The sequence below is a fragment of the Pundamilia nyererei genome, unplaced genomic scaffold (genome assembly GCF_000239375.1).
Source record: "Pundamilia nyererei isolate P.nyererei 1_Seehausen unplaced genomic scaffold, PunNye1.0 scaffold00064, whole genome shotgun sequence".
Taxonomy (NCBI): Eukaryota; Metazoa; Chordata; class Actinopteri; order Cichliformes; family Cichlidae; genus Pundamilia; species Pundamilia nyererei.
Genome location: NW_005187465.1, coordinates 382,558 through 397,347, shown reverse-complemented (window position 1 = coordinate 397,347; position 14,790 = coordinate 382,558). Strand labels below are relative to the sequence as shown.

General features: G+C 40.4%; 1 protein-coding gene across 2 annotated transcripts in view; it reads right to left on the bottom strand.

Moving 5' to 3' along the window:
- Positions 1-11,591, bottom strand: part of LOC102212917 (SH2 domain-containing protein 4A) — a 15,692-nt gene extending 4,101 nt beyond the window's left edge. Inside the window, exons 1-7 of one of the 2 annotated variants that reach the window (XM_005735394.2) lie at positions 11,440-11,591; positions 10,217-10,755; positions 6,311-6,455; positions 5,998-6,100; positions 5,044-5,085; positions 4,906-4,947; positions 3,239-3,530 (exon numbers count right to left, since the gene is read on the bottom strand). In XM_005735394.2, coding sequence (XP_005735451.1) covers positions 3,239-3,530; positions 4,906-4,947; positions 5,044-5,085; positions 5,998-6,100; positions 6,311-6,455; positions 10,217-10,403 — 811 coding nt within the window. In that variant the 5' untranslated portion in view covers positions 10,404-10,755; positions 11,440-11,591. The remainder of the gene's footprint in view (positions 1-3,238; positions 3,531-4,905; positions 4,948-5,043; positions 5,086-5,997; positions 6,101-6,310; positions 6,456-10,216; positions 10,756-11,439) is intronic. The other variant, XM_005735395.2, reaches the window with a different exon arrangement.
- Between the last annotated feature and the right edge of the window lie 3,199 nt (positions 11,592-14,790).

The following is a 14,790-nucleotide window of genomic DNA, read 5'->3' as shown; positions in this document are numbered from 1 at the left end:
GGGGTTAATGTCTTATTGTTTTCAAGAAAATATCACAAACTGATCTGCGTTCATATCCTCTTGGATCCAGGAACTCGATCCATGTATAGCAAGACTTTCTTTTGCTTTTGTCGAGATACACGGACTTGGATACTCTTGTTCTTACCCAACCTCTTACCTGACGAATGTAAAACCTTTAATCTTTTTAAGCCATTTAAAATTTATCAGAGATGGGATAACGGCATCCTGTCAATATCCAGAACCTGAGACTTTTAAATTGGATTTCGTCTTATCTTCCTGGGTTAGCCTAAACCATACTGGCTTGTCATGACATCCAGTCTACTTGTGTAAAACATTTACAGCGTGAATGCTCCAGTGTTAGATTTCAGAGTTTTATGTTCCTCGTTGTAGCTGTAAATCCAAATTTATACTGTCACTAATACAAAGTTAGTTATTCTTTGGGAAAGCGAGGCGTGAGCCACGGTAACTGCTCAGGATGCATGAACCCTTGTCATTACCCGCATTCAAACGAAAACAGCTGAGGCATGAGCCTCATCTTTGTTGGCCTCCTCCTCCTGTTGGAACAAGCTTCCTGCCATTGTCAAGGACAGACACTGTGTCAGTATTTTTGCTCCGGAGTCGAACACATTTATTCAGCACTGTGTTCAACCCACCTCAACTCCCACCACACCAGCTGTTCTTTTGGGTTTCCTTTCCCTTTCTTCCCTCTACATTTTGCTCTTATTCACTGTTGTGCTAGCGCCCAGGGAGCATAGATGTAGCCACTAATCTAACCACCAAAGTGGGTGAAGACACACATGCCACCAAACTTCTACAATACATCTTTGCAGCCAGATCCACATTTAACTAAAAACAAACAAGAAAAACAAAACAACAACACACTTTGTCTTTTTGCAACATTCTCACGAGTGTATCAACCCATGTTTATGGGTTTGACCGCCAAAAATCTGTAATGATCTTGAATGTTTACAATAATCAGGAAAAAAAAGGGGCGGGGGGCAAGAAATATTTTCAGGGTTGTTCCCCCCCCCACCCATTTTTTAATGACATGCTAAAAACATGTGGCTAAACCAATAGACAGTCACACAGCTATGAGGAAGTTCCTGTTAAGGTGCTAGGAACTTGGTTTTGTTGTATGGCTTTCTAAAGTAAACTGACTCTGTCGACATCTGCCTGGTATAAACTTAAGTTGACCCAATAAAACTGCTGCAATCACCGTTGAAAGGAAAAATGTGATTTTTATTTAGGTTTCTTTGTTTCTTCCAAATTTAAAAAAAATGGTTCTGGAGGAAGCCAGCCTTCAAGTTCATGTTGCAGTGAGCGTGTGGTGTAGGGAGAGCATATTTCCAGCAGAGGGACCTTTATGGAGATGAGATTTTCTGCTCAACTGGACTTTTCTTTCCCTACAGTATCACTGATTTCCACTGGATGGTGCTAACTTCACCCTTACAATGACCATTTTTATACTTAACTGGGTCACTGTGTGGTACATGAGCTTCCAACAGGTATATTAGATATTACAACGATAACTCGAGAAAGATTCAAACAAGAAGTTGGTTCATCTCTACAACATAAAAAAAACTCCCCATTTTATTTAACACTGGCACAAAAGGAAAGGAGGAGCAGACCCATAAAAGACTAAACGAGAAACAAAAACACTGATACATTACCCTAACAGGAAGCCCTCATCTCAGCCCAAATTGAAACAAAATTAATATAATATACAATACTGTACAAAAGTCTCGTTTCACACCTTATTTCGTTCCATTTTGGTTGCAACAAGCCAGACTTCTCCATGCTTTCTGGAGGTCTTTCAAGGCTTTTATTTGAATGATGAATTTTAATAATTTGCTGAACCCATTTCCCTTTTTCCTAGAAAAATATAAAGAAATGACGAGTGACTCGAGACTTTTGCACAGTAATGCAGCTTTGAAGAACAACCTTTGCCAAGATTGACACAGAAAGATAGATAGGGCATTATTTAGAAAACATTTTGTTTTAATTTTTTGACTGGTATCCTTTGTTATTACTAAATTACCACTTAACAAAGGCATATGTTTACACTTTTATCCACATTTATGTTGCCTCCATGAAATAACACAGAAGAACAAGTTGAGTTTTAAGTAGTCATTCTAGGGAACTAATATTTTAGTTTTACTGCTGGCAGATAATTCTCCTTCACATTTTTCCTTGACTTCATGATATTTTTCATCAAGGTCAAAAAAAAATTTTTTCTCTTCTTTTTTGTCTTTGCTCACAAACTTAGCACGACGCTCTGAAGAAAAGACTGGAGAATAAAGGATCTGGAGAGGAAGGGCTAGGGAGAGGATGGAATGAGAGGCAAAAAAATGAGAGGAGAGAAGAGCAGAGCAAACACCCCTGCTGGCCACCAATTTCCATCAGGAAATTGGTTTTCACATTTAGATTTTTTTTTGGAGGGGGGGGAGAGAATTGGACCCTCAAATCCAGCAGATTTGGTCCCACCAAATGTCGACTGCATTGCCACGGCTGTTGACAAATTAATTGTTGACAGAAACTGATCACAATAGAGAAGCTATCAAAAGAGCAGGTGTGCACGAGCAACATGTTACAAGGGGACAAATCCCAGTCGCGTACGTTTCCCCCTGCTTTTTTCCCCTCTAGGCAGGCCTCTTTTACTCTGCCAGTCCATAAAGATTCCAGGGGGCTGAGGCACTATTTGGCGAGCACATTGGGTTTCAGGAAATAAATCCTTCTTCCTTGCTGCAGCACAGAGAAATTTATCTAGTATGAACTTTGTTCAGACTGGTTCTGCTCAGCTCTCCAAAGCTATTATTACTCTTAGAGAAAAAGCTGCGGCTGGCTCAGAGAGCGGTGGTGATTGTCACGTAAGGCAGTAACCATGTTGTGAACTCAATTTTAAACCCATATGTTTAAAACTGGAGTCCAGGCTTTCTGCAACAAATGAAACTTAGCCAGAAATAAGAATCACGGACTTCCCACGAATCTAGATTAGTTTATCCACGGTGACACTGATCATAATCAGTATGGTTGCTTTTGCTTATTGGATTACAGGAAAACCGAGAAAATAAAAAAGGTAGAAGGGGTACAAGCCCCTCCCACCTGATACTGTGAAAGATGGATGGCACACCATACAGTTTTCCCAGTACATCACAGGGGTTAAAACAATACCATGTCATCAATTCACTCCAACCTTAGATGTGTCATGTACTTTTAACTCTGAGTTAAATTCACTCACCTTTACCACCCGGTGACTCCTGTGGCTTCTGGGGTTCTTTTGACTGCAGGCTCCCTTTGGTTGATGACGTCATGCCAGAGTCTATTTTGACAGCGCTGCCGGGAGAAGAGTATGGCACGGCGGTAGCCAGCCTCAGATTTGTGAGGCCAGGTCTCGTGTTGACATAGTCTGGTGCTGCATTTGCAGAAGCCGGTCTCGTCTTGACAGCGTTAGCTCTCGTGGGAGGCCTGGAGCAGATGGAGGGCTGGGGAACTGACTTCTCCTCGGTTGCATTGGCTGACTTCAACTCGAGCTGCAGAGTGAGGAGTGACAAAAGAGAAGCGGGGAGTGCGATCGGTGTTGACAGCTAATTCACATACAGTGGAATTACTGTCATGTTTGATTAAATCATTGGATAAATGATTCACTAAATTAGAATCCTCCAGTGACAACATGGTGCCGAAATGAAACACGCAGAACTATGACCACTGATTAAGAGTTTAAGGATGTTTGGAGAGAAAATTATAAGGTGACTTGAAAATCAAGCAGCCTTGCTAATCTTGCCTCCTGATCTTACGCCTTCTTAATCAACAATCTCACTCTCTCCTCCTCCCTCACGACGACTCCTTCGCTCTCTAAATCAACTGGAGAAAAGCTGCAGCGGCGTTAGCAACAGCCACATCACCAAAGCGCCCCCGTTTCCTTTCTCCTCCAGGAACAAATCATTCAATCTATAAACAAGGCATTCAACCAAATTATGAATCCTATAAAGAAAGGCTTATGCTGTGAATTCTTGGCTGTCACACTTGCCAAACCTCCTAAGGTGTGAATGCTTTCTTGCCATGTGCACATGGGGTGGGCCAAAGATGTGCTGGGGCCTGTAATGGAGAGAGGCTGGTATGGATATAAGATGTGAGGGAGAGAAATTTCTGTCTGTGGCAAAGAGGAGGGGAAAAAAGAAGAAGAAAAAAAATGGAACAGAGGAGAGCTCACGCGCCCAAACCTCAGGAGACTATCCCACAATCCCATCCATCTGCGACTGACGCATTCTCTATCTCTGGCGTTTTAATTCCCTGATCAAGTTCATCAACCATCTGTTCTAGGGCAGTCCAGAAATCCTGCCTTGTCTCTGTGATTCAGCTGTTCTTGCAAAGCGTGTCACCTGCACACACACACACACACACACACACGCGCACACACACACACACACGCACACACTTGTATGCACATAAACGCAGAAGAAAGCAAGGGGATATAGCAAGCCTACTCCCCAGACGACACAAGGCTGGAGCGGCGATGGAGCTAGTGGGAGGACAGGACAGTTCAGCTGTTCCCCGGAGAGAGAACTGTGAGGGGTGCGGCAGCTTAGACAAGCGGGAGCACAGAGAAGGAGAATGCTGGGAGAAAGATGATCTGCAGAGAGGCTGGGAGCGAGGGGACAGCTGGCCCCAACCACCATTTCCTGTGACTCAGAGGGTAGGACTGCCACAAGAAGTCATATAGGCACTCTGTGGTGGTTGTGCTTCAAAGAGCTAGAGATTTTACTGCACATCGTATACAGCACCTTGCTGAAACATGTCTTTTAAAGTGTTTTTCTGCACAGGTATGCAAACATTTCCTTTCTTAAAAATATTTCAAAAAGCTAGAATGAGATCAAAACACCTGCAATGACTTTAATTCACAGATACCTTTGCAGTTGCTGTAGGCGGTGAATGCTCGCTCACTGACACCTGTGGGTTTAACAAAGACATTACATGAGTGATCTAGGCCATGATGCAGTGTGAGAGCACACAGCTCTGTTAGTGCAGGCAGTTACTCCAACTCACCGGCAGAGGGAGTAAAGTGCTCGCCTCCTCACTTTTCCCCTGCTGGGAGAGAAAGAGACACAATTAGTGCTGATAGCGACTCGTCATCTTCCTCAACTTTTAGAGCTCAGTGCTTGGAATAAGCTCTTAAATCTATACTTAAAGGAGTTTAAGAAATAGAGATGAGATAAAATACTTAATTGTGTGAATATATTTCAAATTAAAAGTTGCTTTTAAGAAAAAAAACATCTGTGCGGTGGTTTTGTTTCTGCAGGAAAAACAATGATGGGCTCTTATTTCCACTGAATGAGCAGCAAGCAGCTTTAGCTTTAGAGAAACATCATGGTCAGGCCAGATGAGACTGTGTACGCTGGCTCGCTGTGGCTCAGTGTGTGCATGGTTGCCATGACAACACAGCAAATCTCTTTTTGAGATAGCGTGGAAAAAAAAAAAGGAAAAAAAAAAAAAAAAGGAGGCACCCACCAGCACCCCCAACACACACACACACACACACACCAAAACTAATACACTGCTGTGCACATACACACACACCTAAAATATCACCAGGTCAGAAATCATCAGCACATTATTTTGACACAGAAACAGGGCAGCGATTGATTTTCACCAGCTATGCTCAAGAACCTAATGGAAAGTTTCCACAAACTGCTCTGCGGGTATGAGAAGTGAAAATGACTCCACCACAGTGTTGAGATTGAGATGGAAATATTGAGTTGAATGGATAAAAGATAAAGAGCACCGTGAAACTTTATTTTATGTCGATCTGAAAGCCCACTCCATCTCAGTCATTTTTATTATACACGATGTTTTGATCAACTTTAACATATTTATTAGGTGTATGTTTTTATTTAAATCAAGAGGCGATAGCAGTGTTTAATATTAAAAAATAATTATGACTTTTTTTTTTCTCCAACCAAAATGATTTGATTTTTAAGGATCACAGAGAGCTACACACACCTTTAGATTCAGGGAGACGTCGGGTTGCGTTTTAGAAAGGAGGTTCTCTCTCTCAGTCTTGACAGGTTCTGTGTTTTTTCTGTCCTTCAGTATAGTTTGATGGCTGGAAAACATAAACAGAATGTGTCACGTATAAAACCCAACCAAATCTCCTTAAATGACAGTCTGTTAGCAACACATGCACACACAAAAAGAAAAACAAAAAACTGAAACACTGATTCTTCTGTTACACGTTGTTCTCTGCCTTTAATCTTAATTATTTAAAAAACAAAACAAACATCACTGTCTGTTTTGTATTACAAATGTGTATTACCTCGTGTTGTTCTGCAGGCTTGGAGTCTTCTTCTCTCCAAATCCTGAGCAGATGAATTTGGAGCTCAGCTCATCCACCTCCCCAATCACAACAACCGCCACGTCCCCATCCCGGCCGAGCTGCCAGCTGACACTCTTATTGTTGGCTGTTAAAAACACAAACACACTTAAACATTACAAGTCAACTAGCTACTGAAACAAAACTGAAAGTGCTTTTGAATTTCCCTCAGTGAACCTGTCAAAAAAAAAAATGAGAATGTGGGATATGCCTACAAATCTTATAAGGCTATATCAAAACAACACAACAGAATAAATGATGAAATATTGAATAGACTATTTAGAAGGCCCACCCCTGATTTTTCAAACGATTACTCTGAAATGTTTTATTAACATTGATAACTAGTGATCAACATAAGCATACTTTGACCCTCACATAACAACTTGTAGTGCTGGTTAAAGACATTCTAAATCACAGTCCAGTCTTGGTGATTTTCCTTGTGGTCTAAGGCCACAAGGAGAATAATTTATAGATTTATAAATGATGATTTATTCATTTATTATATTCATTTATTATATTCACTCTGCTGTTTTGCTTTCTAGATGGGGTCCGACGGCTCCAACGCAATATAACTTTCGCCTGAAAAAAAAAAAAAAGTCTAAATATACGTGATTGTGTTGTATGGTAACGCGGCTCACTTAAAAGATCACAAGTAAAAGTTACCTGTGATTATCTCGCGGCTTCTGACTTATCGCTTTGTCTTCACTGATTTTACTGCAGCTCTCTGTTATTGCAGTGATCACAACATTTAACAGACTTGTAGCGCTTACTTAGATGGAGATACATATTTGTCTGTGTGTGTGTGTGTGTGTGTGTGTGTCTTTCTCACACGATAAAAGGTTATTAAGCTGCAAACACTTACACTTGTTTTAGAACTGATGCTTTTCATCCTGTACATGAGCTCTTTAGGCAACATAAAATTCAGGTTGCCTTCTTAAAGACCCCATAGTTCATAGAGCCTGGTTCTGCTGGAGGTCTCTTCCTGTTAAGATGGTTCTTCTTCCCCACCATAGTTCATAGTGGATAGTCTCATTTTAGGCCCTCTCTTTCCCTCTAATATTGTCTAAATGACAATACAAGACTTGTTTGTGAACTGGTGTTATATAACTAAAGCTGAACTGAAACGCACATTATTCTCACACTCATCAACCCACTCACTGATCCTTTATGCCCTGGGGCTGTCTTGTTATCCTGGGGTCGAGACTGCTATCAGAATATAAATGATATTCGTCACAGGCTAAATGTGACCACTCAAAACAACTTTGTATTGATTTGCAGTCACCCATCTGTGTAAGGGGAAAACATGGACCCACAGTGAGCCAACCAAGAAAACAAAGACACTGGATTTAAGTACACGTCAAGAGTTGGGTTTTTCCTTTAATTTGTCATCGGTCCATATGTCACATCACTGTAACTATGTTTGGAGCACTGAGAAGTTACTTTCATAGTGAACTGGTTTTGCCAGCCAACCCTGTGGATCACATTCCTGCGAGGCATACCAGCATGACGCAACCGTCAGAACATACCTCTAAACACATTTCCAACAAAAAACTGACAGCAAAAGCCACAAAACAATTGTCAGACGCACATGACATGAACCCTGTCATCTGAGTACAAGGATGCTACATTTTATGGACAGAATGTACAAGAGGCATTTCCACTGTCGTCACCAAGAATGTGTTGCACTTTCTTATAAACAGAATATATCTGTATTTGAAATAACAATCTGTTGCTGAAGAACAAGATCATTGATTCTAATCAGTTTTTCCCGCCTCGTGTAAATGTCAGCAGTCTAAGAACAACATAAACAAAGGCACAGAAACAGGGCAGCATAAAGTCAAAGTCAGCACATAAACACTCATTACCACGAGGACAACCTTGTGGTAACCAAAAAAGTACTTCCAGAAACAAAATTGTACTTAGAAAAGTAAAAAAAAAATAGCAATGTCTTTAGTTTTAGTCTCTCTCAGTCTGACGTCAGAACAAACAGCCCAATAAGGCACTGCTGTGTGTGTATTATTTTGGACTAGGATTTATATGTGACTGTGAGTCATGTGTTTGTATTGTTGTATTGTGTTAATGTACTTCTGTGAGCTTCTTTAATCCTCCAGTCTGACAAGTGCGCTCCTTGTCACAATAAGACATTTCAAAAGTGCCACCAAACCGAATTAGACCTGCGACAACAACAAAATCAAAACAAGCACATCCTGCACTGGAAAACTAACCAAAACTAACCTGAATCGACAGGCAAAACCGGAAAACTAAAGAAAAACAAAAACTAATGGAAAACACAAAAGTGCAGGAGCAACTGCTGAGTGGGATATGAGCTTCATTTTGTGGCTAAAAACCCATTTGGCATTTCAGCTCTCCCACAAGACCATCCAGATAAAAATCAAAGTCTCCATTTCTTTTTCAAACACATACATTTCCTGCTAACTTCTCCTTTCAGACTCTGCTAATTGTTTAAAGGCCTGAGTCTTGACTCATGTCCTATTTTTACATTTTTACATCAACTATCCACCATTTCCTCTACACGCAAGACAGAAAAAGAAAAAAAAAAAGCCGTGTTTGTGGAGAAGAGTTGTAACCATGTGTTCTCAACCTACAGCCTCCTAGAGATGGCTGCACTGGTCATTAAGACACAGTGCATTGTTCTCTCGCTCTGTACCACAGTTGATAGAAAGTGCTTTGATTAACCAAGACCAGACAAAACACATCACTGTGTCAATCATCAACTGGCTTTAAGTCATGCTGTGATATCATTGTAAGTTTAAGTAACTGCTGCACTCATCCAAATAAATTAACTTTGCCTCTGATGTTTGGATTAAGGTGATAGAACAATTTGTTATGTTCGCGTCGTTACGCAACGCCCTTCTTCCAGAAGTCCTTAATACAAAAGACGTACAAGAGAAAATGCAGACACGCAAGATTTTGCCAAACCAGTTTCACGACCGGCTTGCAGCTTCCTGAGTTTCTGCTTGTTTTGTTTTTCCCATGCATACTCTCACCACCTAGGTTGAGCAAAAGAATTTACCAAATATGAGGAAAAAGACAGTATTTGTAATCATATCTTATGTCAGCTTCTGATAAACACATGTGCTCTTCGTTTAACTTGTAAATTTCCCGACAGGGCTGTTATTTTGCCATCTCCTCCTGTCCTGTGGATGTTTTCTTCTGACATTTATTTGCCATCAACCACAGAATTTCAGATATGAGCAACATCTGGGACCTCACATTGCAATGTTTCAATTGGAAATAAAATGATCTAATTTAGAGTTTCTGTCTGTGTGAATGAGGCTCAGAAGACAAGGAAATTAGACCATACGGTCAAACTATTTTCACCTTGTGGAGGGTGAAGCATTTAATAAAAAGTGCAATTATAACAGATCTTTAAATAAAGATCTGCAATAGTTTAGGACCTAAGCTGTAACCCCCCCCCCAAAAAAACCCCCAAAACAAAACAAAAAAACCTTATTTTGATGCTCACTTCATGTTTTGACAAACAGCTGTTCAGATAATTGGGAGCATGCAAACTCCAGAAGCTTAGGATATCTGTCACAGCCAACGTACACATGCTTCAGTGGTTCCCTTATCAAGCTTTGTAATGCTCTATCGGGTAATTCTCAGCATACTACGCAAATATCTCAACTCCAAGGACTCTGAAAGCGCTTGCTCAGAAGAGAACAGATGGTTTTCTGTGGAACCTTTGTGAAAACGTGACAGTCGGAGTGCCTGAAAAACCTGAAGCTGCACCCTGCAGCTTCAGGTTTGAGATAAACAGGAAGAGAGAAGGTTAAAAAAGGTGAGGTGGCGGCTGTGGTTGTTGATGAAGAGTCTCAGTGTGGTTACCTTTTCTTGGCTTTGCTCTCTTGGACTCTGCGTCGCCCCCCTCTCTCTCCAGTTTCTCCTCCCGCTCTTTCCAGCGCCGCACCTGCTCTTGGCGCATTTTCAGGAACAGTGTCTTTTTCTGCTCTTCGTTGAGGGCTTCCAGCACCTCAGGGTCAATGTACATGTCCTTTAAGATCTGCTGCAGCATGTTGGCGGCCAAATGGTTGGTACGTTAACCTGGTACCACTTGGCAAGCAGTTGAAGCTTGCTTCTCGTAGTGCACAGTGTGTAAGGATGATTTATGGTCTCATGTCAGCAGAGGACTTTTGTAGCTTCTTATTTGTCTCTAAAGTCACTCTTGAAGTCATGAATTAAGGTTCTTGCTCTTTCTACACATGCTTTTGTACAAGCTGTACTATCTCACTCATACAGACTGTCTTTCTCTCTCTCTCTCATACACACACACACACACACACACACAAATCCTGCTTCCTTTCTATAATGTGCTCAGTTTCCCCATCAAGATGTCAGATTTCTTTGGAGGTCATCTTTGGCACAATCTATGAGAAAAACAAAACACACAGTGAAGATCATCTTGCATGATTTTCAAAGCTGCAGTGTCTTACATATTTTCTTAAGAAACTTTTTTTCTTATTTCCTAGAAATATCTGTTTAAAGCAGTTGTCTTGTCCTTCCGTGCATGAATACGGAAGAGCCCAAAGCCAATTTCAACACTTTACAGAAAGTCTGCTACCCAGAATGGGAGGAGATTCCAAAGGAATGGGACTGCATCTGACATCAGTGTCCCACCCTGCTCCTTCCTCTCCCCAAAACCATGTTCGTTTCTCTCTAAAACTCTCACAAGATAGCGGCCCCCGCCTCTTTTTCCTTTTGTAAAAAAACATGGCCAGTGTCTGGTTGTAATGAGGGATAAAAATCTGGGTCATAGCACTGGACAGCGAGAGCCAGGTTGTCTAACAAGAGGATTGAAATGGACTCCTCCAGTCACAGTGGGTAGTTAAACAATGGCTACCACATAGGCAGCACTTGGAGGGAAAGAAAGCTCGTCTCAGACTGAAAACTATCACACTGGTGGAATACAGATTGGTGTCTGCTAAACACACCGCAGGGTGCAGAGAAGGAAACCAAAGAAAACAGGGGGGAGGGGGTGAAGTGGAGAAAATGAGTGCTACAAAACAAAAAGGGAGTTGTAGGAGAAGGTTAGAATTTGCTGAAGTACTCACAGTGGGATGTAGACAGCCGCTCCACAGCAGAGTATGCTAACTGAGCTGAGGGAGTCACAGCGCCTGTGGGTCCTCCTCGTCTTTGTGTGTATGACTGAGCTGATGACATCACAGCATTCCATAATCTCTTTACCTCCCTCTCCCTTCCTCTCTCTCTCTCTCTCTCTCACACACACACACACACACACTAAAGCTACATTTAAGGCTACATTTCAACTTCCTGAGTTGGTCTCAGGAAGTTGAACTCACACTTTAAATAGCTAGAAAGAAAGGCATGCGTTCATGTTCATAACACACGTATTTTCCACATCTTCACACATTTTCGCTTACACATATAATTCTACACAAATAATATTTTTAAAAAAATACAGCAAAGAAAAATGAGCTCTCTTCCTCCTGTATTTTCTTTCATTTTAGCGACGCCTTTTAATTAAGAAATGCTATTTGCTAACGTTCGCGTTTAGCATTACCCAAAACTTTAGCACAGCCTCTAGCATTATGTGAAACAACCGATGTGCCTTCTAGCATTATGCAAGTAACTGTTTGCTGTTTAATTTACCATGTCTGCTGATAGTTTGCACATTCAAGCCAGAGGAAATTTTCTCAGCTAACTGTCCTCCTCTGCCTATGAGCCACTCATTTTTAGGTAAAGAGCGGCCTCTACTGGTTAAGGCAATTGCTGCGATTTAAAAAAAAGAAAAGGAGCCTGCCATGGATTACGTCACCACCCAAGCCAGTGCTCAACTACCTTAAACTACAGCACTAAACGAAAGCTGAATAAAAACTGTGCATAAGCACTTATGCACACTGACCGCATGGCTCCATAAATTTCCACTGCAAAACAGCGTAAATATACAATGCATGCAGACACCTGCACCTAAAACGTAACGAGGGGCAGGATGCTTTTGTAGCAAGCCATTTGTTATAGTCAGCGGTGGCAAAGTGCTCATGTGATAATGGTCATGCTTCAAAATTAATAAAATGTAAGTTCTCTAGATTCTCTAAACACATCAGAACACATTACAATGTGTTTTATGTTTAATAAGAGAATTTTTGTTTGATTAAATGGGGTTTATCCTTTTTTGGATGCTTTAATCATGCTGTGACGACAGAGACCAGTTCTCTGTGTAGATTCTGGGATGAGGAGCAAAGTCGGAGTGTAAGCTGGCATCTGGGCTGGAGTCCATCTCGGTATAGCACATCCACTTCAGTTTTTTCACCCTCCATCCCCCTCTGGCAGGCTGGGACTATCAACTAACAACAAAGCACAAACATACATATGTCCTGGAGAAATACCTTTGGGCATATCTAGAGAATGGACCTCCCAGCTCGTTATGCTGTATTTACTCTTATGTGGGTTCTTCTGATAGGAGGAGAATGGTTGAAGCAATACAAAGGTACCGCGTGTGGATGGCCCAGAAATAAATCTGCCTCTATGCTCCATGATTTAGAACCTAGAAGCAACCCAAATGGTGCTGCTTTATCACTTTGCCAATTTTCAGAATTTACATAATGATAATTAACATTTTCTATGTCATTTCATTTTATTAACAGAATTAAACCAAGACTTCAACTTGTTACAGGGAATCAGTTTTACTTATAAATAGCTATAAACTCAAGATAGTGAGACGCATCCTAAAAACATCTGGAAGCAACTTTTTTAAGCTCTTTTTTAAAACTTTGATTTTTAGCTTAAATCTGACACCAAACGTATTAAAAAAGAAGAAAAAAAATAAGAAAGAAAAACAATCATTACAAAAATGTAACTTGAAACATGTGCAGGTTCTGTTGGGTCACGATCAATAAAGTCTAATTTCTTTAGTTTTAGATTAACAGAAAAACTCACAGAAGAGCAATTGTTGCATACAGATGATCACAAATTGCATAGTCGGGATAGTCAGAGAACAAAGTAACGCTTTATTTTACAGCCTGGTTTTACACATACAGTACTATTGTAGAAATCTCTAAGAAGACATGAGTCATCAGGTACTCGCCATTGCAAAATTTGCATTTTATAGGCTGTAAAATTAAGCTTTAGCAATTAGTATCATTGCAAATGTATAATCAGACATTGTAGACAGCACTACATAAAAATTAAACAGACTTTTCAGTGATTTCCCCCACCCCCATCCCACAACAAGAAATGAAACATGAAAAACACATACATTTTGAATATAGATTTTTTTTCACCCTCATGGGTAAATTAAATTTATTCTTTTTTTTTTATAATTTGTCAAATGTACATAAATTATATTTAATGCATCAAAAACCAAATGAGCAAATCAAATAACCTCATTTTTTTTTAAATAAAAAGAGGTAACAGAAAAGAGAACAACATTCTTTGTTGAGATCATTTTTAAACAAGTATTGGTCAGGCATTTCATTAACCTGGGAAAGCAAAGTGCTACACACAACAACCACTGAAGACAGTTCACCATACACCTTAATGAGGATTGGACTGAAGCACCTTTTCTTAGCTTAAAGCTAAAATGGAGATTCCAGGGATTTTTTTTCTTCTTTTTAAATTTTCCTTTTCACAAAAAAACAAAAGAAAAAACAAAACAAAGAAACAAAAAAAACCCTCCATTGTATGTTTACAGTCTACCTTGAACAAACCATTAGCCAAGTTTACCCTTTTCCTTGAGAGGGGCATACTTGCAGGGACAATGTTCGATTTCAAGTTAAAGTAAGTACGTGAACTGCTTGACTCAACAGGCTGCTAAGACCTTGGTTTACTATATTTTCCTCCAGGATGGAGCTTTGTGTGCAAATAAAGGCATACAATTCCTTCATGAGAAATAAACATGGAATTCAGCCATATGCTTTCAAATAGTAATCATATATTTAATTGATATACATATATTGCCACCATTGGCACATATGATATTGCACACAGTGATGAAATGTTGCACAGAAAGAAAAAAAAAAAACAAAACGATATTTTTGTGGGCAAAAACATTCCAAAATTACAAATAATGTGGAATAATGCTGAAAAGGTAAAACTACATAAAAACAAACAAACAAACAAACAAACAAAAACCCCCACAAAACAAAACAAGACATGCTTGCTACTCCCCATTAATTGAGCAACTTACAACTTACACATAACTAACCCAAGCCATAAAACAAGCATTTTAAGGGGTGGGGTGGGGCTTTCCCGTAACAACGGATACCATTTCAGGCCACTACTGATGTTCCCAATCAGCCCCTGCTCTCCCTGCTAATGCACATGGCTGGTGAAGAGCCATCTCTTCTGCATCGTCTTGCATCTAGGTGACCACCCCCTTCCATGTTTACATGTAGGCCGATACCTGGATGGCTAGGGAATGGGGATGGCAATAAAGTCGGGGG